At 39.5% G+C, this 27,254-nt stretch overlaps 1 protein-coding gene across 1 annotated transcript in view; it reads left to right on the top strand.

Moving 5' to 3' along the window:
* The window catches only part of LOC117871880 (potassium voltage-gated channel subfamily KQT member 1-like), a 466,257-nt gene that overhangs the window by 273,736 nt on the left and 165,267 nt on the right, over positions 1-27,254 (top strand). The window contains exons 17-18 of the mRNA XM_034759710.1: positions 269-284; positions 26,094-26,122. Coding sequence (XP_034615601.1) covers positions 269-284; positions 26,094-26,122 — 45 coding nt within the window. The remainder of the gene's footprint in view (positions 1-268; positions 285-26,093; positions 26,123-27,254) is intronic.

The following is a 27,254-nucleotide window of genomic DNA, read 5'->3' as shown; positions in this document are numbered from 1 at the left end:
TATACGCACATACAGAGAGCATGAACAGGTGGGAGTTGTCTTACCAACTCTGAGAGGCCAATTAATTAAGAGAAGTTCATCTGTGGCTAGTTGCCTATTTATGATACATATATATTTCTTACAGAGCAAAGGCCCATGGAAAACACTTACGTTTACTTTTTCATAAGTTTAAGAGTTAAGATTTAATTCTTCTGTCTCTTGCTGAGCTTTTTTAAGCCATGCTGCTTAACAATATCAAAGTTATACCAGCTGTCGAGATGAGTTAAAGTTGATGGCTTTGACTTGTGCCATTGTGGGAGGGCTTATGATGATGATCGTTTTTCATGGAAAGGAGGGAAACTCTAGTCTTTGTTCCAAATCATCACGAAAAAAAAATGCATCTCAAGATCATAGGGATTTTTTTTAAAAAAAGCTGGTCATGTGGCTGTTTATATCCTGATCACCACTTGTATGTCAGAGCTAAAGAGCTCAGCTCAGGGAGTAAGTGCAAAAGACTACTGTTTAAAGTTTGTTTAAACTGTACTAATTTTGGGTGGTCGTCTCTGGATGATACATGGGAATGTACGTTTGAAATGTGACCCATCTTCAAACCTGTAAATGTGGGAAGGAGAAGGCTCCATTTACTAATCAGTTTCTAATTTTTCTCTTTGAAATGCAGCAAAGACTTTAGTTTGTAGCAGATGCCTCACTTCTAAGAACTTTACTCCAAGATGGGGTGTTCTTAGTTAGGTAAGCAGCTTGAAATGATTAATTTTACAAATCTCTGCAATGGTCACTTATTTTTCCCTATGAATTTCCATTTTCTTCTCCCTACATTTTCATCTCTATAATGAAAGGAAGCTACTGTAATGTGAAGAGATTTCCATATATGCAGTGTAAAGAAACATTAATATTTGATTTTTTGGTCAGTTTAAACACATTTTTTTTTTTAGGCTTTGAGAGATGAGTCACTAAAGTCTAGAACTTTAAGTTGCATACTTTTAAGTAGACTCCGATACAAGGGGAAATGAAGAATGAAATCAAAATTAGAATAGATTTTATTTTTTAAATAATTTTTAAACTTTAAACTTAAAATATAGCAAAGTCAGGACTGTAACAATGCAGGGGTACACAGAGAGCAGAAGAACTGTCAAGACATTCCTACGTAGTCTTTCTGTCTATGGGGATATACGCAGCTCCCATTGAACTAAGTGGGAGCTGCACAGACACACATCTGAGAGCAGAATATGTTTCATGGTGATTCTTACACAATTTTTAGTGTTGAATATCTTCACTGATGGCAATTTCATAACCTACCTGGTCAACTTGTTCTATTGCTAACTTGTTTGCAGGGGTGGAGGTTTGGGGATGGAACTGGTGGTTTGAAAAATAGTGATTGGTGTGTTTCTGTGAATTCTCCTTTTCCCATTTCTTTTTTTTCCCCATGGAAAATTAGGGTATAAACATAACTCTCCATCTTTATCCCCCTAGCCTATTCAAGCAGTATGAAGAGGTATTTAGTACTGCCACTAAGGATATAGGCTTTGTCAGAACAGCTCTGCAGCTACAGTGGGAAAGAAAGGATGGTTAGGGGACCAAGTCTAGAACTCTGGAGACCCAGATGCAATTCCCTGCTCTGCCACAGACTTCATGAGTGACTTTGGGCAAGTCACTTAGTGTTGTTGTGCTGTAAAAAGCGGCGGCGGGGGTGGAGTGGGGTGTGGGGGGGGAATAATAGCACTTTCCTACCTTACAGGAGTTTTGAGAGGATAACTATATTTAACGTTGTGAGCCGCTCAGACACTGTGGTAACAGGGGCCATGTAAGTAGATCTAGTAGAGGTCCTTTGCCCTAGCTCAAGTTGCACTGTTTCAGAATAGGGCCCCAACTGGGGCTCCCTTACTGATATCAGCTGCTACATTCTTACCTAAATTCTGCCAATATAGCAGAGGAGGATTATTTTTGTTAAAAGTTGTTTGTTTTTTATTGAGAGCCCTGAACTTCCATTTAAGTCAATGGAAGGATCAGGCGTATGGTCAATCTCCTTTCGCAGCTGCTTTGATTTGTTGCTGGCCACCGTTCACCCAAGGTGCAGTTTGGATGGGAGGGAAGGAGGGCAAACATCAACCATACATGTCAACCTCCAGAATAGATCATTATGTCTTTAATTCAGAAACAGTGTGATGGGTAATGCATAGGAAGGCAGGAGGGGAAAGACTTGCTTTTGTTTTGGCAGGAAGGGGTGTTAAATTCAACAGCAGCTACAACTCTTAAAATAATTCATTAACTAGTAACCTCTTGAGATATGTTAACATTGTGAAACAGTAATTTTTTTAAGACTGTCTTCTGTTAAACTGTTTGAAGCATATTAACACAGGTACGGTATCTCTCTTGTCACTAGGGCTTTGGTTTTAAGGCAGCCACTTCTTTCCTGTTTTGCTGTCTGCCAACATCTCCGTATTCTCATGTGCCCAAGGTACCAATCAAAATCCTTGGGTCCTGATCATGCAGCTGGGTAACCATCCACTTTTGTAGACACCCATTTGTTAGAGAGTGATCTCAGGATCAGGGCGCTGATTTGCTGTGATAATCATCTTTCCGTTCTTATTTGTACAGTGCATAGCTCAGTGGTCCATGTCTGGGGCTCTTAAGTACTACTTTCAATATAAATAAATAATTACACAAGGAAGGTACTAGAATTCTACAAACTGAGCAATTTACTAAAGCAGATCTAGTTTTTAACTTGGGAGGGTAATAGCAAGGCGCCTTGCACATCTGTGTTTCAGATCACCTTCACTTTAGTCTAATGGAATGAAAGAACCTTGTAACAGCATTACCACACAGGCCATGCAGCTGCTTTAAGAATGTACTTCTGCAACTGCTACATCTAATGAAAACACAACCATTGTCATCAACTTTCCTGATGTCATACAAATAGACCCAGCTCAATATATGTTTTTACAACTTTTTTTCACCTAACAGAGATTCTGAGAACTGCAGAAGTACAGGGTCTGTTATCACTCTTATTTTAATTTATTTTATTAATCCCATATTGTCCTTCTATGCAGTGTTGTAGCTGTGTTGGGCCAAGGATATTAGAGAGACAAGGTGGGTGAGGGAATATCGTTTATTGGAGCAACTTCTGTTGGTGGGAGAGACAAGCTTTTGAGCTTACACAGTCTTCTAGCATGCAATTTTTTTCTACAGATCTGAAGTTCTTGATTCTTTAGATGTTTCTGCTGCAGTCCACTCTTCTTTCATGCCAAGTTATAATGGTGATGTGTTTCAGATGCACTGAGAAGTCCTGAATGGGTTTTATCTGCAATTGCAAAATAATCTCAGGGCAAACTGAAATTCAGCGGGCTTCATTTTTGCTACAAATTCAAAAGTCAAATCAGGTTTATCTATAGGTTCATGGACCTTTTAAGCCCATCTGGTTGTATTAATTTAACTCACTGCCACCCTCCTTTGTTCTGCCAGAGGCAGATTTTGAGACCTTCAGAGTTGGTGACACTGTTGGTTAGTATGCCTTTATCTACTCTCATTTCAAAATGGGGTAGCTCAAAGTGCCTTAACAAGCTGCTGTTGTACATCAGCAGGGTCCACATGCATTGTTAGTGCACAGCAGGCTAGTGTAAGGTAGATACACACCCCAGCTTGTCACAAACTAAATGTTTATGTAGACAAGTCCTTAGAGATTTTCCCAGGCTTTTTCTAGGGTGCAGTAATACAATTAATGGATGGACTAGGTAGATGGTCAGGTTGGGTAAGTAGCATTTGAGGTTAATAAAAGATAGCAAGCAGGAGGTCTTTTGTAATTAATTAATTAATCTGTTTTAAAATTAATTAATTTAAGACGTGTGTCCTAAATTTTCAAAAGTGATGAGTGATTTTGGGGGCTGAATTGGAGACACCTTAAAAGAACCTGAATTTTAGAGGGCAGATGTTCAGCACATTAAGCAAATCCGGAATCCCAAATTGAGCACCAAACAGCACTGGTCACTTTCAAAAATTTAGGCAGATGGATTTCACTGTCTTTGTGCACCCTATAATTTTGTTATTGTTTTAACTGTATATTATATAACATTTAGTAACATGGTTCAGAGAGATGCAGCTTTTACATTGCAGTAAATACCATAGCCTCACCCTAGTCTATTATGTGTAAATTATTTTATATTATTTACATGCTTTTTATGTTAAAGTAAATATTGTGTGATTAGTTAAAAACAGCTGCCCTGTTTTCCTGAATCATAAATACAAATCAGAAAATATTCTCTAAATCTCTGCATTTGCTGAAAGTTCTCAATATGTAAGTTTTAATTACTTCCTTAATCTTTTCCATACTTGAGTTTGTAGTGGTACGTGTTATTTGTGAAATGGTAACTAATACTTATATTCAATCATTAAACATTTGGGTCTGTAAATATGGAGAACAAACTATTTAGAAGACTGGCTTCAGTTGGTAAATGTATTTTCAAAGTGAAGTGAGTGCTAAAACTAATGCAGAAAGAGTCAGAAGTGCATGGGTCATGCCAGGTTGAGAACACATGAATGCCGAAGCATGTCAGGTCATTCACAGGGCACTGATCAGGCTTATGGGTGTATTAGAAAACAATAGGAGTGAAATTAGATGATATTCTGTTCGTACTGGTAATCCCACAAGCAGCATGTGACACGTTCTGTAATTATTCATTTGCCCCACTTCTCATAAATATTTGTGACCTGATCAAATCTGTTTAAGATGTCGTGGGGTTAGGCATGGCATTAAAGCAGACTTTTCCCTAGAGACACCTTCCTTGGTGATTTAGACTCATGAATTTAAGGCCAGAAGGCTAGAAAAGGGCAAATTAGTGCTGTGGCATTATGCCCCATATTCTTCATAGTAATATTATTATGATATGAGTATGTCATAATTATAATGGCGGGGAAGAGATAGTTCAGTGGTTTGAGCATTGGCCTGCTAAACCCAGGGTTGTGAGTTCAATCCTTGAGGTGACTATTTAGGGATCTGGGGCAAAAATCTGTCTGGGGAGTAGTCCTGCTTTGAGCAGCGGGTTGGACTAGATGACCTCCTGAGGTCTCTTCCAACCCTGATATTCTATGATCAGATCATTTAGTCTAACCTCCTGTTTATTGTAGGCCACTAACACTAAATCTGATCTCCACTAATTCTTCATGATACCAGATTGCCCTCTTATAAAATCTTTTTTCTCAGCATGTCTTTCTGGGGTCAGCCTTTAAAATTTGGTGCAGCCAAGTAGCTGTGACCTTAAGGTAGCCATTTAGCAACTGGCGGTGCTATGTTGGCTGAATCTTTCTCTTTTTCAGCTGGTAAGTACAGACTACATTTCCCCCAGACCCTCTCCCTCCAGTTTTTCCTTTGATTGCTAAGGACAGAGCACACTCTCACAGTAGTTATAGTAATATTTTTTTTCTTGGCTTCTTTTTCAGTTCTTCCTCTCTTCCTTCCCCCAACAATTAAAAGAAGTAAGAGTGCTCAGGAAAGCGAAGGACCAGCATTAGGGTCTTGGGTCAAACCAGAAAGCTTGTAAGTCTTTTGCACAGGTTGCCACTGATTCAGACCTCTATCACAGTCACAGGCCCAACCTTTGAGTAGAGATAGATAATCCTTCCAAAACATGAGTTGACCTTCATAGCTTTGTTCTACTGACTCATAAATTCTTTTACTTGCAGCCTAACCTTGGTACAGATAGTCCCCTACACAGGAGTAACTTATGTAGGAGATACTGAAATCTGCAAAATTCCCTGGGCATTGTTCTCTTGGGTGCAAGGTTTCCTCTTATGTAGAACAGGCAAGGAATTTATTATCCAAAATGAGTGGATTCTCCCCAGACATCTAAATGGGTCTTAAGGGAACTATGGAGGCCAGGACCTTTGCATTGGTTCTCTGCCTCTAGTAGTTCTGTATTGGCTTTGCACCAGAGGCTGAGCAATTGGCAAGTGAGAGGAGGAGGAAAGCTTTGACATAAGTGATTGGGAAGAAGGAGGAAAGTAAGTGGGAGGGAGATGAAAAAGGATAGGGTGGAAGTCATCGATTTTTTTTCCTTTAAATAAATCAGAGTGATCCAGGACAGAGGAGAAGCAGCAGGGGACGAGGCTTTAAGGAAGGAGTCAGAAGTAGAGAAGAGGCAATGTGGTTGTAGCAAGAGGATTCACTCTTGGATGTAAAGTGAAACTGTTTGGCAAGGAAGAAGCCAGACCTGAAGGAGAAGATGAATTTGGGGTGGAGGGAGGCCCCAGTAATTTCCAGATTTTTTTCAGGGGCACGTGGCAACATGGGAGCAGGACTGAGGAAGTAGGTATGAAATGAGGCTGGGGCATGCTGAGATGCAGAGGGTTTTGGGGGGAGGAAGGCGACGTTGTTCAATAGGGAAAAGAGGGTGGTGTTTTTGATGAGAGAGACCATAGAATCAACCAGAATTTTAATTTAAAATGAAAAGATGCAATTTACAGGCAGCCAAAGATAACGGTTTCACCTATGAATTGGTTTAATTTATACAGCTCATGCTTTAAAATGCCTGCCCTCTGCCTTAACAGGTTGGGGTGATGTTGTTGGTTGAACCAAAAAAGAAAGTGCAAGCATATGCTGGAGCAAGGCCCCTCTGTGCCTTTAGATTCACTGCATCCTATTGGTTGGCCAGGAGCACTGAGCAATAGCTGATTGGCTCTCACGCTCTCACCCCAACAATTTAAACTTTTTCCCATGCTGCTAGTCTCTTACCGCTTCAGCTGCCCTGCTGTCCCTCTCTGTAGTTGTAGAGACTGAGCTGTGTTTCCAGGATCCTGTAAATCTGAGCAATTGCCTGCTTTTGGGGATCAGGAAGGAATTGTTTCCCATTGGACTTAATTGCTGGAGGTCTGTTGGCTTTTTTCATCATCCTTGTGGAGACACAGTTGGAGAACAGAACATTAGGACACTCTCCTCCATCCCCTTAGTGTGGGGAACGTTAGATGATTCAGAAGTGAGCTGAGTCCTGGGGTGTAAGCAGAGGGATCTAATCCAGATTATTGGTTATATGGTGGGAGCCCTGTGGAGCCAGTTAAATGCCTGATATGTGAGTTGGGTGGGTGTGTACTTCCTTTACCCAATGTTGAATTAATATAGCTGTCATCTACTGCTTAAAATCCAGTGCAGTGTCTGTCTTTCATTCTCTTGTGGACTGAATCTCTTCGAGTAAGACGCGAAGACCAGGGAAGCCTAATCTTTAAACAGGGAAATAATCTTAAAATTCAGTGAAAACTGATGTACTTATGGCATGTGATGCTGTATGTCTGTGGAGAGAGTTAGCAATCTGGCTGAATGTTTTTGAATACATTGCAATTCATAAAATAAATATGCTGTGGTAGAAGATATGTTTACTTGCAATGATGAATTGCCATCAGCCAATTGTAACTATAAGAAACAATTCTCACAAATTGTATAATTATGTGGAGGAAATTTTCATGCAACTGGAATTTGGGTGTAAGGTTTTGTTATAAATGAGGTCTGCTGTACTTAAATGCCACTGTATTAATTTGTTTGAAATAACTGAGTAAGATGCATCATTTCCTGTTCCTCCATCTGGTGTATCAGTGTCATGCACGCAACACTTGTTTGCTTTTTCTCTTTACTCTCATGGCATTTCCATTCTCCTCTCTGGCACGAATTTGTAATTTTGATTCTCTCCTAATTGCAACAAATCCACTTTAAACTGAAAGAAATGAGGAAATCAGTGCATTTACATGTGTAATTAGGGTGAGTGGGGAAAAATAATACTAAATGGATATTTCATGCACAGTAATCTGTCATATGCAAATATGGTACTGAAGTCATAAACATAAGGCAATTTTATATTGCTCATAGCTATATTTTCATAGCTATTGCACAAATTCAGTCCGTAAGCAGTTTTAGCAGGTATTAGTTGCATATTAACAATGCAGATGAGTGTGCATTACTAGTGAGCTGCACTAGAAACATTTTTGCCCATAGTCTGTGTATGGCTGTACATGGTTTTCCCTCTCAGACATGTATTTTCACTATTACTCTTATATTGTCTAGGTACAACATACTCTATATTTTTCTTATAAATGTCTGGCATACACAAGTTAGTACACAGGCTTATAAGATGTGTAGCTATGGCTGTAGAAAAGTAAGCTGATACAGTGTATTGGAGGAATGTTATGTGCACATGTAATTAAAGACTGTATCATAATGCATATGCCAAATGGGATAGAGTTAAGGTTGAGAGTTCAATCTTAACAATCCCAAGGTCTGAGTGTATAACTAATACAATAAATAGTCTCAATTTTTTTCTTTTTGAATTTTTTTTCTTGTTTAAGGAAGGGGAAAAAGTGGGACTCCAAAGAAGGAGCTTCAGTCTTCCTGTTTCAAAGCTCTGCTGGCTTTTGGAAATCTGATGCTTGACGGAATTCAATTTTTATTTTAAATGATGTTGACAGATATCAATGTATATTTTAAAGCAATTTTTTCAATTTTTATCAATTTAACTGTTCACACTTGTGTGTGGGAAATTATGGGGTCAGAAAAAGAATTATTTAATGACAGTAGACGTTGAGATTGAAGAAGTTAAACTTTATAACTGTCAGCATCACATGTCAGAATATACAAATTAAAAATTCTTAAATGAAACTCTGATAAGTTCTCAAGAAGCATTTTCTTATTTTGCCTATCTGTAAATTTCAATTATTATCAACTAATACAATAAATAGTCTCAATTTGTTGCTTTGTGTGTATATGGTGGAATCAACATAAAAATCTAATCCTTCCAAGCCTAAGAATAGAGCATGCAAATAAAAACCTTTTCTCTGTAGATCAAAGCTGTGTACTGCTTCTTACAGCTATTTCCGTAATTAATTACAAATTTCAAACTTCTGCTGGTTAGGTTATACGTGGTTTAAAAAAATAAATTGTAAGATTTTTTTTTTAAATGGGAAGAGGGTATTTTTTCACTCTTTTTCAAAAATGACTGAACCATATTTTCCCAAATTTCAAAAAACATTCCCTTTTTGATTATGGAATAAGCTGGAAAATGTTAGCCAAAAGGTGAATGCATGACAAAGCTACCATTAAAAACCAGAGATTTTTCTATTTATTGAATCATTTTGAATGAATAAATTTAAGGAAATTGTGGTCAGCTTGCAGTAGCAAAGGAGTGGACTTGATGACCCCGGAGGTCACTTCCAGTCCTATGTTCTAGGTTCCTACGTTCCAGGTACAAAAAAGGAAGCGAAATTTGTCAGATTTCCAACTGTGAATTGGATTAGATCTGTATTGGAGCTCGCAGCTAAATGCAGAGATGTTGTAATTTAAGTCAAACATCAGTATGCGGGCATAACTTGCATGCCAAGTGGGAATAAGAGTGGGCTGTAGTTGGAGAAGCAAACAGATGTTTGTGCTTTTCTGCTGCCCTTTCAAAATTAAAAAGTGCTACAAATGTGTATTAAAGTTGTTGAAAAAATTGTATGCTGAAGTACATGATTTGAGAACTAGTATGTCATCATGTAACTAAAAACTGTACCATAATTATTATATGCAAAGTGACAGATTTGAAATGACACACAAAATCTTAACATTGGCATGTTCTATCTTTTGAGTGCTTAAATATGCGACCTTTATGCTCTCAATGTTATTTCTTTTTTATTTCCATATAATATGTATTTTTTAGAATAGGACATATTGTGATGTAAAATTCTTCCTGGTCATGTGATCATGCCATGACTTTTAAGTGAACTTATTCTGAGAAATGCATCTAATTTAGACCTACGTTTATTTCTGATATTTCAGGAAATGCTGAATCATAAAACTGGAGTTATAGGAAAACTTTTTGATAACACTTAAATTCCTCACTGTGATGGGGTTGCTGGGGTGCAACCTGGACTGTGAGACTGCTGAGCCCTCTTTCCCACCAACCTGGGGTATCCCCCTTACGTTATGATGCTGTTGGAAAGCTACAAACCTCTGGCAGGTACTGCACTTAAAGAGACATCCACAGGCAGGGACACACCCAACTGAGTTACATGGATGCTTCTCCCAGCCATTCATGAACCAACAATAGAGAGGCTCCAGCCAATTCCCACCAGCTCCCCAGCCTTGCACCCCACAACTGTACCATCTTGCCCTGGTCAGAAGCCTGATCAATGTAAGTTCATTACCCAGTCTGCCCCTCCCTCAAAGTGGAGAGGACATACACTACTAGCCTTTGTAAACTGAACTGAGATTTACCAAGCACTTCAACCAAAACGCACTGTTTTAAGTCAAAAATAAAATAGATTTATTAACTACAGAAAGATAGATTTTAAGTGATTATAAGTAGTAAGCGTAGAGATCAAAGCTGGTTACCTAAGAAATAAAATAAATTTGCCGTCTAAGTTCTATAAACTAAAAAGGAGTTGAATCAAGCAGTTTTTCTCACCCTGGCAGATGGTACAAACAGGTCACAGATCTTCGGTATATAGGCTTGAACTCTCCTCCAGCCCAGGGCCACCTCCCCAGTTCAAAGTCTTTGTCCGCTAGACTTTTCTTCCAGGTGTTGAGTTGTGGGGGGAGTGAAACCAAGTGATGATGTCACTTCCCTTCTTTTATAGTTTCTTCCAGCTTGCTGGAAAGATCTTTGCTTGTGATGTGGGGGTCCGACCTCATTGGTCAAGCAGCCTCCATTGTCTACTTGCTTTCTCTCAGAAATCTTCTGGGATGGTAATTGGAAGTGTGGATTCCCTTTAATGGGCCATCAGCGTATCTGGCTACTCCTGTGTTGTACCTGAAAGGCTGGTTTTGGGTGTACCCAACCCCTCAACATATTTCAGTAACATATACAGCAGTACCTCATAACTTCACAGACAATGATAGCACGTACAATGCAACAGGATATTAATGTTCTGCAGATCAAGACTCACAAGGCATACTTTATACAAAACATATCATAATTTTATGACAGAGGTGAATATGGGGGTTCCAGGGTGCTGCTTTGAGGTACAGAGTGCCACACTCACCTTTCTAAGCTTGTTTGTTTGCCATTTTCATTGTGTCCCCCATGTAACTCCTGGCCATACATTGTAAAGTCCTCTTCTACATTTTGACATGGACAGGTGAAAGACTGTTTTCTTGAGAAAATATTGAGTCTCAGTTACAAAACAAAACTGTGTGTTTGTATGTACGAGCTCTAAAATATTCTTCTGCTTCATTTTCATTTTCACCAAAATAAAAAGAATTTGTGACCAGTTGTATAAACATGTCATCTCAGTGATGAAATGTAATGACTCTGGGACAGGCAATGAAGAAAAAAACAAACAAAAATACTTGAGCACTGAGGTTTTGTGGTCAAATCCCACTTGAAGACACTCTGTCTAGGGATTCTCCATACTACATTTGGAAATACACTAGCTTCTGTGTTTAGAAATTGAGTTGGCTGTTAGCGTTCGGGTTTTGTCACGAAATGTGGCAGTTTTGATTATAGCTTTTATGCTACAGTATAAAACTGCTCCAAGCATGGTCACATGGCACTGGTGAATAGATCGTTTCCCTTAAACATTCGTGCTTGTTTTATATAATGAAGAAAGTGGCAATGTTCATAGGGTAGTAAATATTTTGTTCTCATTGACTGTGCAAAAACCATATTCCCACAATGGCAGTTAATTATAGAGTAATAGATCTTGCCTTCTCAGAGAAGTGAATACTTTTAACCTTGTAAATTATTCATCTGAAAAGTTTCTGACCCTGCTCAAAAAAGTAAAGCATTACACAGAACTTAGATTCTCACATTGGCATAGGCTTTCTTTGTCTGCACAACAGTTAATGGTTTAGATCCTTTTCTTTTTTAGCCTTCCAGGTTTTTTCTAGAGCTGAACAAATAATTGCATTTTCTGGTTCTGTGGCTGAACAGGAAAAAAAAAATCATGTTGGGTTGACCTGAAGTGAAATTTTGTGTGTGTTTGTCACTGACATGGCAAACAAAAAAACAAACAAACAAACAAACAAAAAAATTGTATAAGGTGTAGTTGCAGTTGTATTGATTCCAGGATATTAGAGAAAGAGGTGAGGTAGGTAGGTGAGGTAATATCTTTTACTGGACCAGCTACTGTTGGTGAGAGAGACAAGCTTTTGGGCTTACATAGAGCTGAAGCTGGTCCAATAAAAGATATTACCAAACCCAAAAGAGTCATTTCAGGTCAAATAAAACAAAATATTTGTTTTGTTGTAGGTGTGTTTTACCCCTTTAAATAAATAAATAAATAGACAAATCTAGCTATATTTCGAAATAAAATGTCATTTCCAAACATTTTGTATCAGCAATGTCAAAAGGAAACATTTCAACTTCAAAAAAAGAGTGTGTATATATATTTGGCCAAAATTATTTGCCTATTTTGACCCAAATTCACAACTAGTTTCAGATGACCTGAAACTGTACTTTTCAGTGAATAAACTATTCATCTAAAAAAATTTGCTTGGCTCTAGTTTGCGTTCTTTCCTTGCGAGGGCTTCTCAGGGTACGACTACACTGGAATTAAACACCCACGGCTGGCCTGTGTCAGCTGACATGGGCCAGCCCTGGGGGTTTAATTGCAGTGTAGAGAAGCCCTTAAAGACCTGTCATTCCTTTGTAGGCAGCAGGGTCTCTTGCTTTGGTGTAGATTTCTTTAAGAAAACACTTTTCTTCTGAGTGTATATTTGTGACCCACATTAAGTGCTAATATTAGTACTACGATTATAAATTTCCTATTTTACTTAATAATAAATAAATATGTCCTCAGCTTCTCCATGTTGTACACAAGCTTTTGCTGAATGATCATAGTATCATTGATTAGAGTCCTGTCCAACTCTTGCTTACCATTCCATACTGTTTTATTTCCCCCCTTCTGTCCCATCATGCTGAAATGAGATGGTAAAGTCTTTTGTGGCAGATCTGTGAAAATCAGGCCTCTTTGTTTGTTTGTTTGTTTTAGTCTTATAAGTAGGATTAGGAGCTTAATTCTGGGAGCCCAGGTTTGGACATTTTTGCCAATAATAACATCATCATTGCTCAGCAATATCAAAGCTAAATGATTGCAACAGAATAAAAACTGTCCTTGCTTTTCAAATTTGTATTGTAGGCCTAAAAGCAAGAGTGACAAGTTACACCAAAATAGCAAATGCCTTGACTGGACTTTGTTAGAATTGTAGTTTCCCTGGAAAGTCTAACATTGGAATGACTCAAATATAAAGCTCCAGATTATAGCAGTGAGGCACACCTATTTATTGGTGGGTGAAGTGGGTTATTTGAGACAGAATTCTTCCAGTCATTCGGGGGAGTAACAGCTCTGCCACAGCATTGAAAAGGCTGCAGTGTGACTCCTGTCTGCACACTACATGTCAGCCAAAGGAGCATAACCTCACCCTCTCCACCCTCTTTTGCATGGGACCACTGGCACTAGCTGAAAATAGTGCCACACAACGGGCATTGTGACTGGCTCTATGTAAATGTTTAAGAATGCAAGGAGCTTTCGCCCCCCTCTTATCACCACTCCAGCACAGGTCCAGCCACATTATACACCTCAATGATGTGAAACTAAATAATATGCATTTATGTTATTACTCGACTTAAAAGAGGAAGTCAGGCAAATACTATTTTTGGAGTTCTTTAAACAATATGTGTTTACTGCTAAGGAGACCTTCTTTCTTGCCCCTTTGAACACAGCTTACCTTGCACCAGGTACTCGCTGGTCATGTGTTTAAAAAGTAATTGGTTCCTGTTTTTTGCTTTCTCATATTGATAAAACTTTTTTTTCTGAAGGTGCAAAAGCAAAATTTAGTTTTGGACACTTGCAACTTTCTTGGGTGAGTTAGTCACTAAATTAGTGACTAAGTATTATACATACAATTCTCTCTAGTGCTGGACTGCAGTGTATTTGTATTCTGGATACTGGGAGTCCTATGTTGACTCACACGCAGTAGCACACCAGTGTTATATTAACATAATACAGCCGTGCCTGAATGGTAGGTAGAGACCACCCAGCAATATCGGCCTTTCTGGGTGGGCCACTCTGACACTGCTTCTTTCTCTTGAAGCTTAATTTTTAAATTGCTACCAAATAACTTGTGAGGAGAATCTGGTCAGAAAAGGGCAAATGCTCCAATTTCAAAGCCACATCAGGGTGGGTCTAACAGGGTGGGTGAAACAGTTCAGGCTAAATATAAACCAGCTTGAACTTTCTTCAGCCACCCCCTTGGCCAATCTGCAGTCAAACTGTTTTAGGGTGTCAGAAAGGGTCACCCTGCCCCTTCTTGTGTCTAATCCCCATTGATCTCTTTGCTGTGCCCTAGTGTTCTTCATGTTGAACTCTGAGACTCCTGTTAGCTGCACCCCAAAGCATGTGTGCATTTCTGCTCTGGAATGTCCTGTCAGATCCACAGTATATTCTGGAGCATAATTAACAGGAAACTGTAGATGCAGCACAGTACGGAGCTGGCCCCACAGGAAATCTGTCAGTGCTTCTGAGCTTCCATTTGTAAGTGGGGGCAAAGGAATTAACAGTGATGGGGCCTAATGGGAGAGGGAGATTAGCAGAGGCTCAGTGAGTGGGGAGGTCATTGGACTTTTGTAATGGCTTAGAAGCTGAATAAAGGTAAAGTGCAGATTAGCACCCAACATGCTGGTGCTTAACTGAATCTGAAATTCACCCAGAACTAGTATTAAAGGCTTAATACCTGAGGATGCATTATGGCTAAAAGCTTGTGATCCAATCCACAGAGAACCCACCCGGTGGGACTCCACATACCCTGCATTCTGTTGAGTGTAGTTATCCATGGCAGATATTCACAGTGCACAGAGGATGGGGCAAGTTGAAGTCACAGTCATGAGGAAATCCATAACAGCCAAACCCATCGTAGGGAGTAGTAGGCTGCATCCTGCATAGGCGATCCACGAAGATGAGGAGCCCTTGAAGCACATGTAGGGGATCAGGATTCCATATTTCAGCCCCATTGTGTTTTAATTCCTAGCACAGGCTTTTACTCAGCCTTTGCTCCATTATCCAAGATTTCCTCTTATAGTCCTTAAAAAACAAACTTTACTCAGAGAGTAAAAAAAGTACTGAGAATCCATAGTAGTTTGCTATACATTAAGGGATGATTCTGTTCTTTCTTTTACCATTGTGTATCAGAAATAAGTCCAGTGAAGTCCAGTGGTATGAAGCCTGTATAAATGAAAGTTGAATCACACCTTTGCATCATGCTGCTACTATTTCTACGCTGTGTTTTCTTTCTTTTTTTTTTTTTTTTCATGTGCTGTCTTAGAGGGGACAAATTATCCCTAGTTACCTGTTGACTCCTTTATGCCAAGTTGCATTATGTCATGTTGGTATGCAATGTCATGCAACAGAGTGGGTGAAGAAAGGGAATTGACATGCTTAATCAAATTGAAAAGTAAAATATAGCAGCAATGTTTTAATGAGATGTCTGTTATCTGGTTGGATAGCAAATATTCAGTGACAGATATTTGCTGAATTTCAGTAGTTTTGATGTGCAGATTTTATAACAATCAGACCACTGCAAACCTGACCTGTTTTTAAATAACACCCAAACTGGCTTTTATGTTCATTGCAGCTGAAAAAACTGCAGTACAAGCCAACAGCAGCTTTGCTTTTCACAAATAGGTGTGTATTGATTTAAATCTTGAACCAGCTGCTAATCTTTTGGGTTTGTCATGTTGTCAGACTTCATTACACCACTCACTCAATGATGTAATACACACTACCTGACAAATTGCTGGCTGCCCAGAGAATGGCTGAAGAGCTGTAGACCAATTTTCTGCAGTGGTGAACTTGTTTGCTCAGTATTGTTTCTTTCTGAAATAAACACACAAAAACTACCACAATGTAAATGTCTGTGCCAGCAGATTGTCTGCCACTTATGGCAAAGCCGGGGCAAACTTGAACAGTTGAAGGTCAGACTCTAAGTATCTTGAAGTGTGTGGGAATACACTTCACTACCTGCACATTTTGCATTCCTATATGCGTTACTCTTTTCTTTATAGAAGGAAGTAATTTCTTCCCCCTTTCTGAGGAAGAAAACAGTCTATATAGTCTCACTTCCTCACACTAGTGGGGTGGTTGGTGCTGGGCTCCTTTATCCTTCTGTTTTCTCACTCACCCTAATATTAGCTCTGCATACTACATCTAGTGGGGGGAAAAAAAGACATTTCTAGCTATTTCTGTTATAGCAGACTCCTGCCATTACTGACTGCTGATGGCACATTTTTAGGTTTGAATTAAACAATCCTATCACGTTACCTTGCAAGATGCTTTTGTTTTCTGTTATTGGTTTTCATGGTATACAGAAGGAAAAAGTTATAATCTACCTGCGTTATCCCAGTGATCCAATATTTCTCTTGGTAATTTGGGAGGTTTAGTTTCATGCTATTATTCCTTTCAGAAGAGCTACATTCTCTTCAAAGTGGAAACGGTCAGGTTTGGATGGTGTGTTGTTATAGTCCAGTATAGTGTATATACTTAGCCTTCCTTTCTAACTTTTAAAAGGAAGAGATTCATTAGATAATTTTATTTGTAGAACAGTAATACAGTAATGTCATTTCCATGCCTGGGCTACCTGCCCAGCTTCGGGACACCTTAAAGGTGCTTGATCTCAGAAAGTGCAGAGCCCTCCCCCCCTCCCTGTCTTCTGATAATCTGGACCCTTTAAGTTAGGAACCCAAAATCACTAGTCACTTTTGAAAATCTTGATCAATATCCTTTGCATCATTTATGCTCTTTTGTATAATTTTTGGCAATTCACTCTGCTTAGAAAATGAAAGTAGTCAAGTCAGTTTTACTTCATTGTTAGTTTCACCTTTTTGATACTCATGCAGAAGCCCAAAAGCATTGTGTTTTGGTTCCAGTGCAGCAAGTGATTATATACAACATCTATTGCCATTTAAGATGGTTTTCACTGTCATGAAAACATTTCTATTTGTATTACATTTTATAAATCCTTCTTATTTTACTGACTTAAATATGGCTTCTTTTAAATATTTACTATACAGTAACTTATTTACTGGTGATGTATAAAGTGAAATATCTGCTGTATGTGTAAGATTGTAGTCAGACTTTACACACTTCAGATTATTTGGCCCTCCAAGTGAATGCAATATTCGTAACCCAGCCACCATGAGATAGTGTGTGGGGAGGTGGTTCACAAACTCCTTTGCCTGTGATCTGGTGCTCAGATCAGTCACTTTTTTATTCTTTCCCAAGCTCAGTCAGTTGCTCTCCGAAGTGTCAGCTAATGAGTGACTCCAACTAACTAAACAGTACCCAAATACAGTTGTTTAAAAATAAAAGTAGATTGTTATTGTCACAAAATGGAAATTGAGAGAAAAATCATGAAATAGAATTTCAGGGGAAATAAGCCCATCCTATGACATACTATGGAAATCAGAATTAGGTGAGTTCAAGCTTAAGTATTATTTACAGCAGTGGTTCTCAACCAGGGATACATATACCCATGGGGGTACGCAGGGGTCTTCTAGTGGGTACATCAATTCATCTATATATTTGCCTAGTTTTACAACAAGCTACATAAAAAGCACTAGCAAAGTCAGTAAAAACTAAAATTTCATACAATGACTTCTTTATACTGCTCTGTATACTACACACTGAAATGTAAGTACAATATTTATATTCCAATTGATTTATTTTATAATTATATGGTAAAATGAGAAAGTAAGCATTTTTTCAGTAATAGTGTGCTGTGACACTTTTTTGTATCTTATGTCTGATTTTTATAAGTAAGTAGCTTTTAAGTGAGGTGAAACTTGGGGATACACAAGACAAATCAGACTTCTGAAAGGGGTACAGTAGTCTGGAAAGGTTGAGAGCCACTGACTTACTGCATGGTAGAAAATGTCTTTGGTCTCCTGTAATTTAAGCTTGTTTTCCTTTAGCCTGCCAGCACTGAATTTGATCACATGACCAGCAAGGGTTTGTGTTTATATACAAAATCCCATGATATGTCCCTTATTCTTCTAACTTTCTGCATGGTTCGGTTACTTTGTGGCATTACCTCAAACTTTACCTGTGCAAAAAAATTAACTTGGGGTTATCTGAAGTTTTCAATATTTTTAATGTTGTATTTAAACTTATGTTAATGTTTTTCCCCTTTCAAAACATGAGTGCTTAAGTAATATAACCTTCTCTGTAAGCTGTTAGTGTTTAGTTCAACTTAATGTCTCTCAATAAGTGTGTCTGAGTTATGTTTGGGCCTTTCCGGACAGGGGCCTAAACTTTAATATGAAGCAAAAATAATATGTAATAGGCAATTACCCAATTTAAATCCTACAGATACAATCAGGAACCATTACATTTTATCTGTAGTGTGATGACATTATGTATTATGGATACTGGCAATATAAAACCTGCACCAAGACTTCAGTGACAAGATTATTATTCTGTATACTTTATGAAAGGAAATCTTTGTTCCTTGACCCCAAACCAAAGCTTTGTTGTTTTTTTTTTAAATCCAATTAAATCATATTCCACATCAAAAGATGTTTGAACCCAATATTAGCAAACACAGTTATGGTACAGTGATCAAAAGGATGTTTTTACCAATAGCGGGATTTAACCATTTGTAAAACTCTGACACACAAATTGACATTAACAAGTAGTCCAATGCTAGTCAAACCATTAACATTACTGCACTCCAAATGTCAAGGTTTAAACCCATGAAAGGAAGGAAATTGAAAGTTAAGTTTGAAACCCCACCACTAGCCCATTGCAATGTTCCTTAATATTGCAACACACAGTGATATGCTCTGTTTGAAGACACGTGTGTTTGCATTTACCCTCACTTATCACTTATTCATCCCTTGATGAGCTACAGGTGCTACATGCAAAGTTTTATGGTGTTTTGTTTTGTTTTTTAATGATGGGCATGCTTGTTTAAAAATTAGTTTTCTCATCCCTAACCTTTTTCCTAAAACTTGAGCAGAGCCTGAACCAAAACTTTTATAGGTTAAAAAAACAGTTTGGATGGTTTAATTTACCTTTCTTTAATTTGTTAGCACTCATCTCTTCCCACTGCCAGTGGTAGTGCCAAACTACCCCAAGAAAGTCTGTTCTGGAGCCATTTCTGTTATGGCCTATAAAGGAAGGACCAGGTAGTTAACAAGGGAATCTCTTACTATGAAGTATCTAGACTGTAGAGTTTTGGATAGGTCCATGAAAGTACCTAGCTATTTAGATGTTTGTCTGAAAAAAAGCCTCCAAACTTCATATCACCATCAAAGGATTTGTGCCTTGTATTTGAAAGCAAGGAAGGGCTATAGCATGTGGGAGCTGAATAAGGCTTAATGGGGTGTGCACATTTGTATTCTGTATTATGAGTCCCTGTTCAAGCTTAGTTTATGCATTTGGGAATAACACCACATTAGTTTTCTATTACTGATGTGCAGTGAAAGCTAAATGTTCCTAGTGCCAAGAATTTCACTCCACTGTAAAATGATCTTATCATCCAGTCACGGATAACTTTTCATTCAATACCGGTTGATTACATCTGCAAGAAGGATCCTTTCTCTCTTCAGAAGAAGTCTACTGAGGGTTGTTCCTTAAAGCCAAACCCACCTATTAGACTTTCTGAAAGTGATGGAAAAAGCCTGTCTTGGGAGACTTGTCTTCATTTAACCCCAATCACTTTTGCCCGCTGACCTGACACAGTAACTCCTGGAAGACTTTGGGGATGCCATTGAACCACACACTGCCTCAGGATGACCAGATCTGTCTGTGTTCCAGGCAGCATCCTCCAGTTCTGGATTACAATAGGCCCACATATAGCCATGCACTTCTTGGACTCCCCTCTTTCTTCTCAATACTTCCACAAGTCCAATAAAGGCTGAAATCCAACTTGATGCTGTTCCACCTTCCCAGGCCATTAGATTTCAACCCTAATAGCCCAGGCCACAGATCAACACCTGAGATTCCCCACAGCATGCTGAAGGTGATCCTGACCTCTTTTACTACTGCACTCTCTCTCATTGTACTAATGAATGGGAATTTGTGCTCAGGGCCACTATGGTGAGGAGCCAGGCCTCTGCTTCACTGCATATGCTGCGTGCACACACAATATGAGGTGTAACCTTTGCTCCCCATCTTGTTTCATGATCCAATGCTGGATCATCATGAGAGAGAACCAAAGGCCAGCAAAGTGGGCACTCTGAATTTGAATTGCTTGGATTCATCTGAGTAGAAGAGGCGCTAGTGTCATTTTAATGCCCAGGAAAGAAATATCATAGAGAGGCTTCAAGCTGAGGAAACAGAATTGTGTATCATTCACAGTCTAGTGGAAGGTGTCAGAAAGCCTGGGTCCTCTTCTGAGAGCACTAGATTGCTTGAAACTCAAAAAAACCCAAGTGGATTATTTTCCCGAATCCCATCTCAGGGGAAGAATGTTATTTTTGGCAAAATGTGAAAGAATGTTGATCTATGTAGTAGTGCAAGGGTGCTTCTACCTTTAGAGGATGATGCAACTCTCATCAAGCTCATAGACTTCTTCTGCTTGGCCAACTGACTTTCCTTTTCAATGTTTCATTAAGATAGCTTAAACAAAACAAAAAGTAGAAAGTGGTATCTCAGAATCAATGGCAGTGAAGTCCCCACCCAAACATAGCCCTAAAGATGATGAAAGGTACAGTCCCTTGGCTCCAAATACCTGCTACATCTTGAGGTATGGGGGCCAACCACCACACAGTGCTGATGGATGTAAGGAGTTCTCTGTCACTGGATTATAAACTGAAAGAGAGAGACCCTGAAAGCCGCTTCAAAGCTTTCCCCTCTTCAGACATTATCAGAGGTTCCTAGCCTGCCATAACCAAGCTGTTCTCTAGCAATCCCACAAGGGAAAGAGGATTAAAATAGCTGTCAGTTATTTTCTGCAAATTAGTCAATGCTTTTCAACTTGGGATAAATCCTAACTATCAAAGACTTAGCCCTCTAAAAATGATACCAGTAGGCACTTCTGAAGTAAATGACTCTGATGTGAAGACCTCCAAAATCAGAAACAGTGGAACCAGTATGAGATCCCTTTGGGGAAAGCATGCTCTTTAATAATGGACAGGCTACTCACTTTGAGCATATCTAGTCTACACTCAGTGGGTCAACTTTCAGACCTGGCATACAAATAAATCAATTAAATCCATTGTGTTGTATCTGCATACACCAGGTTACAATCTGGCCCTATAACTTTGAGTATTTGGCCAATAAATTGGTATGTCTGTTTCTTAACTCTGTTTTGTTCCACAAAGTTGTCTGAACAAACTATCCTAAAAACCAACTGAATCCTTGATGAAGAAACATCTGAAAGGACATAAATTCTTCCTGGCAAGAGAACAATCCTTGGTTAGCATGTAACTCTATTTGCTTTATTGTGTGATGATGTCACAGGTCTGGTCTTGGCCATTCACCAGATTGCTGTGAAAGGATCCAGATGCTGGTTCCCAAGTGTTTTAAGCCTCTGGAGCATGAACAGGGCACTGCCACTGTCCCTGTCTTAGGGTCCCTAAGCATACTGTCAGATAGCCTCTCTCTAGCACCCCGACCTCAGAGTTTGGACCATGTAATCACCTGCCTAGCCCCTAGAAGCAGTGCAGAGCCCTCAGACTCCTCTGTAGCTTATACTCATCCTTTTCCAGAATCCCCACTGAAGGTGTGAACCTCAGGCTGGGATTAACCGGTGTGTATTCCGTGCACTTGCATAGGTTCCTACATTGGGGGGGGGGGGTTTGAATGGAAGGACAGTGTGTGCGTGCGCACACACACACACACAAAACCAACCCAGGACCAGGAAAGGGGTAGGGAATCACATCACACGGGGAGGGCCGCATCTGTATGCTGTGGCAAAACCCAATAGACTGGAGTGAGGGGCCAGGTCAGTCCCAGTGTTGAGGATTCACTGTGGGATGAGTGCAGGGCCTCCAAACCCCATCTGCCGAGGCCTTTCACCCTGGGGATAGGACCACATGACCTGACCACTCTTAGGGCCTTCCCCACCCCAGGGCCTGGTAAGGTGCGGGAGCCTAGAGTTGCCATATTACACAGGGTACAAAATTGTTTAATCTGGCACTAGTGTGTCTTCTGGATTACAGTTTCACACTTTCTGGGGCCAGGTGATACTGTACCACATAACATACAGACTTTACACAGGACTCGAACACACCATTGCTCTTTTCTTAATCACATGAGAAATACACACATCTGTACAAAAATAATAAACCCAACATGCATTTCCCTGCCTCAATTTCCCCACTACTCCAGGGCATTCTTTGGGATGGGGTCAGAATCCTTTGGGGCTGTCGGGAATCCTCCTGTGCATGGCTTGTGTTCTGAAACAGAGTCTCCTCTCTTCAGCTTTCCTTCTCTGACCTTGGCTGGTCTGTCCCCTTCCCCTCTCCTGCAAAAACTGCCTTTGTGTGTCCATGAGTCTTCCCCTGACCCACCCAGCCTCTGTAATTTTTTAAAGGCTAGCATCAACACCTTGGTGTCTTTGTCTGCTTGGTAACTTTCTACTTTCCAAACCTCAGTCGATTCTGGGGGAAGTTGGAAAGATCTGGATTCCCAACTCAGCTCCCCTCCTTAGCATAACTATTCTGTAGTGAGAGTCTGACATAGATGTATATAAAGAGCCCCCAATATCAAACAGAATTCATAAGTTATACATACAGGCCCCCCAGACCATCCTAACAGATGAATTTATAAGATTCTGGAGCCCACATCCCAGGGTCATGATATACACTGAAAGTTTACTGCAGACATCCTCTGATGTAGAATAAAGGCCCGGATTATATTCCATGAGAGTAATGCAGCGTGGTGCCACATCCATCAGAGGGGGAGGTGCATCTTCAGCAGTCAGCAATTCACTGGTATGTAAAACATAACTTTGTAAAACATAACTGGAGATCCTCAGAGGAGGACAAGTACAAATTGACATCTATGAGTCTCATACACTAGTAGATTAATTTCTCAACCAGGGGGAAGAACTTGTAGAATACCATGGCATTATTCCTTGCAAAAACACAAGACTTACTTCAGAATTCCTTTCCCAAGATCTCTAGTTTAACTGGCTACCAGAGTATGCTATAAGAGTGGCACAACGGTCCTGAATTGTTATGAGCTGGGAGTGCTGTGGCCCATCATTGGTGTAAAGTGAGAAACTAACTTTAGAATCAAATGTGAATCAGTCAAATGGCAGCATTTCATGCCAAATTTCAGTCAAATGTGAATGTTATGGTCTTTGGATATTCAATTATAAGATAGATGCTGCCAGAGTCTTAAGTTTTAGTGATGCTATTGCACTGCCAGTACAATACAGAAGTTTTCTTTCTTCCTATGGTTTATTGGCCTCTATCTGCATCTTTTATTTTTCCTGGATCTCAGGCAGTCAAGCAGAGTCTTAAATGTCTCAAACCTCTAATTGACAGCTATCTCGTTGGTAAGGAGACAAGGAAGTTTTGTTGGTCACAGTACCCAAACTGACCAAAGAAAAGAGTGTACCGTTGGCACTGACAAAGAAAAGTTCAGTAAAACTATTCCTAATCCAAGTACGCAAACCACAAATTCTGGAGCCAAACCTGAGACACAGAAATAGTGCAACAGTTTGGTCCAGACACTTTTTCATAACAGATAAAAGTATTTATACAAGTTATCTTTGTTAATTTAATTTCTGTGCCCCATGAAAGAAAGCTGTGCTCCAAGAGTTAAACATTTATTCTTTGCTTTTGAAAGTGAAGTCATTGACAAAATGAAGTACTTGTTGCCAGGATTTCTTAGCAAGGCAGAAACTACTAAAAAAAACTGCTGATATAACCAAGGCATAAATATATTCAAGACATTAGGCCAACGAGGAATTTGCAATACTATAATTGGATGCATACACCAGAATATTGGGACTGCTTTGTCTGCTGCTGCTGTTTTATTTTTGTCACTTTATAAGCTGTGAAGCCTAAAATGCAACTTTGACATCTACAGACCATAGGAGGAAGAATTATGTTTCTTACACACATTACACACCCAGGACATTTCTCATTGTTCATATAAAATTATTTCACAACATGGTAAATGGACGGGGTGGGTTTTTTTGTATTATTAAGTAAAGCACCTTTACACATTGCAAAACTTCTCATGCTGTTGCCATGCCAGCTTAGACTTAGCCTGACCTGGCACTGTTTCAGGGCATACATTTTTATTCTCTGAGCTCTTACTGTTGGAGCTGTCTGAGATTGAGGTTGCCAATTTAATGCCTGCTCACCAATCACTTTGAGGCTTTGAGCCAGAGGAACTCAAGTCTGACCCAGATGGTAGTTCTCTTTTCCCTCAGGAATAAAACTACCATTTGTTTAGGAAAAAGAGCTGTATCTGGTTTATAATGATGCATGTTAATAATACTGAGATCTTTTAAACCTTGTAACAAGCCATCTAGCATTAGGGCATTATGCTGATACAATATGGTTTGCAAATCCATACACCACACTTTTAGAGATATTACAGTAAACAAAGTATGAAACCAGTATGTTTTGAACATTAGCCCTACACAGGGTGGAATGTGGCTGGCATTTTAAAACAAAATAAGACGGAGGGGCAGCTTCCATTTTGACCCAGGCATGTAACAAGATATTTAAGTATCTTTGACTCATGGTAGTCATAAATTCAGACTGTGTAACTCACTCTGGAAAGTTATTTTAAGGTCTAAAACTTAATTTAAAGGAGACAGAACGGACATTGGCATCTAAAATTACAGGTTTAGTCTTTTCTAATTATGTGCTTCTGTTATCTTATGGCATATTTTAAATGACCTCATAACTGTATCTTTAAAGTAATTTCTTTAGTCCATGAAAGGGATCTAGGGGTTATAGTGGACCACAAGCTAAATATGAGTCAAAAGTGTGATGCTGTTGCAAAAAAAGCAAACATGATTCTGGGATGCATTAATAGGTGTGCTATGAGCAAGACACAAGAAGTCATTCTTCTGCTCTACTCTGCGCTGGTTAGGCCTCAACTGGAGTATTGTGTCCAGTTCTGGGCACCGCATTTCAAGAAAGATGTGGAGAAATTGGAGAGGGTCCAGAGAAGAGCAACAAGAATGATTAAAGGTCTTGAGAACATGACCTATGAAGGAAGGCTAAAAGAATTGGGTTTGTTTAGTTTGGAAAAGAGAAGACTAAGAGGGGACATGATAGCAGTTTTCAGGTATCTAAAAGGGTGTCATAAGGAGGAGGGAGAAAACTTGTTCACCTTAGCCTCTAAGGATAGAACAAGAAGAAATGGGCTTAAACTATAGCAAGGGAGGTTTAGGTTGGACATTAGGAAAAAGTTCCTAACTGTCAGGGTGGTTAAACACTGGAATAAACTGCCTAGGGAGGTTGTGGAATCTCCATCTCTGGAGATATTTAAAAGTAGGTTAGATAAATGTCTATCCAGGATGGTCTAGCCAGTATTTGGTCCTGCTATGAAGGCAGGGGACTGGACTCGATGACCTCTTGAGGCCCCTTCCAGTCCTAGAATCTATGAATGGTATCTAATATGAGGGCAAATGTAACATGTTACTGATAGAAGAAATTAATTTCAGGCTATTGTCCCTTTTAGTTATGAATATGTGATCAAAAGTTCCTCAAGTCAGCTGCTGCTTTGATCATATTCCTCTAGCAGCTTTTCCTGGGGACAAACTTCCCTACCTTTCTGTGAGTGGAAGGGAGCAAAGGTACCACGTCCGGGGCAGGAGTGTAGAAAGGAAAAGTAATGTCTCCTTGGCCTGCTCCCTTCTATCACTGACCACATGGACATCCCTTCCCACAGTTGCTCCGTAGTGATCCGGCAGGGAAGGGATAACTTCTTTCTGGCATTTTCCAAATGTGATAATTTCCCTTTTCCCACATCCCTTTTCTAAGAAATAAGTATGTATAACTATAAATATTGTTGATGCAATAAACAATTTTTTTGTTCCTTTTCCACATGCTCTTTGAGGAGGGGTGAGGGTAGTGGCACACATTTTAACCTGAAAGGTTGTGAGGCATTAAAAGTGTAGCAGCACAGTCATTCTTCACAGATTGCTGTAGTCTTGAATGGATCTGTTTACTGAGATCTGTGGTGAAAAGCCCCACCCTTCTAAGCCATCAGTTGGAAACCTCATGAGTCAAACCTCACGGAGTTTTCAGCCGCTTAGAGTGATTGGCTTATATATCCTAGGCCCTATCTGTACTATAATTTTTAATCAAGTTTGTGGTCTGTTAAAATCATTGGCTTTAGAGGAGGTTTCGGTGACAACTGGTTAATGCTTTGTTAGGTCCTGTCTGCATGGGAAAGTTTTACAAATTATACTGGTGTGGTTATACTGATATACCCTCTTCCCCCCCCTCTTATTGCTTTATAAGAGTGACTTTTTCAGTTTAGCTTCAACCCTTTCCAAAGCCATATAAGCTAAACTGAAAATAAGTGTCCACATGGGGCTATACCAGTATAACTACATCTGTTTCAATTAACCCCTTCAGTTCTACCAAAATATTCTGCCATGTAGGTAAGGCCTTAGTAACCACAGTAGGTAGTTATCATGTCATCTTTACAGTGGCCTACAATGGTACATAGTGTCTTCCTGTAACTAGGTGCTACTTTTCGTGTAGACTGGATCCCTTAATCATGCCTATGCTCTGGTAGGAACTCCTCTCTCACAGCTGTCTGTGTGATAGGGCACCTCAAAGTAGGTGGTGTGGTAGATGAAGGCACACAACATGATTGACTTGTCATAGTATTGTGAAAAAAAGCTGCTTTGTGGTTACAGCAAAACTGTTCGCTGTAAGTGGGTCAGATAAGTGTCATAACCTGGTTTCAGAGTAGCAGCCGTATTAGTGTGTATCCGCAAAAAGAACAGAAGTACTTGTGGCACCTTAGAGACTAACACATTTATTTGAGCATAAGCTTTCGTGGGCCCACTTCATTGGATGCATAGAATGGAACACACAGCAAGAAGATATTTATACATACAGAGAACGTGAAAAGGTGGGAGTAGCCATACCAACTGTAAGAGGCCAATCAATTGAGATGAGCTATCAATGGTTGGGTCATTACACTAATTTAATCTATTTCCCCATGTTAAGTATCCTCACACCTTCTATGGACCATCTCGATTAGCACTTCAAAAGTTTTTTTTCCTCCTGCTGATGATAGCTCATCTCAATTGATTGGCCTCTTACAGTTGGTATGGCTACTTCCACCTTTTCATGTTTTCTGTATGTATAAATATCTTC

Source organism: Trachemys scripta, chromosome 1, assembly GCF_013100865.1.
Source record: "Trachemys scripta elegans isolate TJP31775 chromosome 1, CAS_Tse_1.0, whole genome shotgun sequence".
Taxonomy (NCBI): Eukaryota; Metazoa; Chordata; order Testudines; family Emydidae; genus Trachemys; species Trachemys scripta.
The sequence above is the reverse complement of the archived record's forward strand: the minus strand, read 5'-3'. Positions and strand labels throughout refer to the sequence as shown.